The sequence below is a fragment of the Penaeus monodon genome, chromosome 29 (assembly GCF_015228065.2).
Source record: "Penaeus monodon isolate SGIC_2016 chromosome 29, NSTDA_Pmon_1, whole genome shotgun sequence".
Lineage (NCBI taxonomy): Eukaryota > Metazoa > Arthropoda > Malacostraca > Decapoda > Penaeidae > Penaeus > Penaeus monodon.
Window position 1 is genome coordinate 24,446,739 of NC_051414.1, and position 1,802 is coordinate 24,448,540.

General features: G+C 34.8%; 1 protein-coding gene across 4 annotated transcripts in view; it reads right to left on the reverse strand.

Moving 5' to 3' along the window:
• Positions 1 to 1,802, reverse strand: part of LOC119592057 (phosphatidylcholine:ceramide cholinephosphotransferase 1-like) — a 42,265-nt gene that overhangs the window by 1,810 nt on the left and 38,653 nt on the right. For all 4 annotated transcript variants that reach the window (XM_037940865.1, XM_037940863.1, XM_037940864.1 and 1 more), the window contains exons 2-3: positions 690 to 914; positions 36 to 166 (exon numbers count right to left, since the gene is read on the reverse strand). In XM_037940865.1, coding sequence (XP_037796793.1) covers positions 36 to 166; positions 690 to 913 — 355 coding nt within the window. In that variant the 5' untranslated portion in view covers position 914. The remainder of the gene's footprint in view (positions 1 to 35; positions 167 to 689; positions 915 to 1,802) is intronic.

Sequence of the window (1,802 nt, forward strand, 5' to 3'; positions counted from 1 at the left end):
GATGCACTGCAATAAAACAAGGAATTCATAATTACCAAAGAAAGTTTTTGATTTCTCTTTTGGGAACCTTGGCTCGTCTCGGTGTGGTGCTGGGATAGGGATCTTCACCATGCCATTGCTTCCACTGCTATCATAATAGCCTCCACTCCCTCCATCCTTGCTGACCCTTTGAAGGTTAGAAAATAAATTAGAAATAACCCTCTGTCAAATAACATCCTAAGATAAATACATACCTAGTTTGTAGTGTTCACATGTAAATACTCAGGAGTCCAATCATCTGACACATGATATCTAATATGAAGTTACTTATTCATTGATCATTGTCAATTAATAGAACATGAACTTTAGTAACACTTAAAAAAACATACATATGAATATTAAATGTCTCATTACAAAAATATTACATTGACTAAATTACAATAATTTAACCATACTGGTGAACAGTAAAATAAAATGAATCTGTTGAGCAACAAAACTAGCTATGAGAAAAAGAACCAAGGTTGGCAGTAATCTAAGAATGCACAAGGTTACTGGTAACAAGAGAAAGAGCATTAAGTTTTACTCGCACAATTTCTTTAAAGGTAATAACAAAATGTAACACACCCATCTACAAAATGTATCTCAAAGACCAGGAAGACTGTACAACATTGCTATCTTTAGCATGTAATAGGAATCACTGATATACTCACCCATTAGTACTAATGTACTGGTCATGGTTGGTTAGGAGTGGCTGCCGCTGATACACGTCTTGGGTCATTAGGCTGTGATCCGTGTCATCTACTACACTGCTGGCACTACTACTGGTGCCGCTTCTTCTGTTACTACTGCCACTGTGCTGTGACTCACACATTAATCCCCCACTCTCTCCAACAGACCCATATCGGCCCCCTTCACTCCCTCCACCTAAGGCCATCCTGGAAAAAGAAAAGGGATCTTTAGCATAGTTTAATAGATTACTTAAACTGAACAGCTTTATGTTCAGGAAATAAAAAGATAATTATCTCTATAATAGCCTATAACTAAAACATACAATACAATATAAATTACTTTCAGAAAGTAAATACATTACATTATATAATTTGATACAAACGCATTTCACTGATTTTCCTATAGGTATACAAAACTCATCACACACTTTACAATTTACTAAACTGTATTGAATAATGATTAATACCCATAATTCACATAATCTACGTTCAAGTCTATCCCTCAATGGCAAAGATATAGAATATACCTCTAACTTTAAAATTACTGAATAACCTTCATACATAAATCCAAGATGCAAAATTACATCAGCTGGAGTTACCAGTGTGTAACAGAGAAACTGAAGTGATTTAAAAGCAGACACAAAAGTAACATATGCATATATAAAACATATCACCTTTAACATGTGCAAAAATATCTGACAAATATCCTATTCCTTTCCTTTTATAATTGCCGCATGTGTGGGTGTGACTAAAAGAGTAAAGACCACCTAATGCTTTCCCTTTGGCAGCTGCTGAAGGCACACCCTGGCTTAGTAATAATAGGTCTTGTATTGTTTTCCTGTTTTTCTTGTTCAGTCCCATGTTTTTCCTGTTCTTTGTGACAAATATGCACTAATGTGAGGCAATGCTGCACACAATGGAAGTGAGAATATATTACTTATTCATCATGGATGATAGACTCTACATATAGGCCTATTTTTCTTTACATATTTAACCCACAGTAATCTTTGTTTTGTAACCTTTTACAGAATCTGCAACATTAACTGAAAATAGGTACTAATCTCTGCACATACCTCATTTTCACCTTATCTTTGA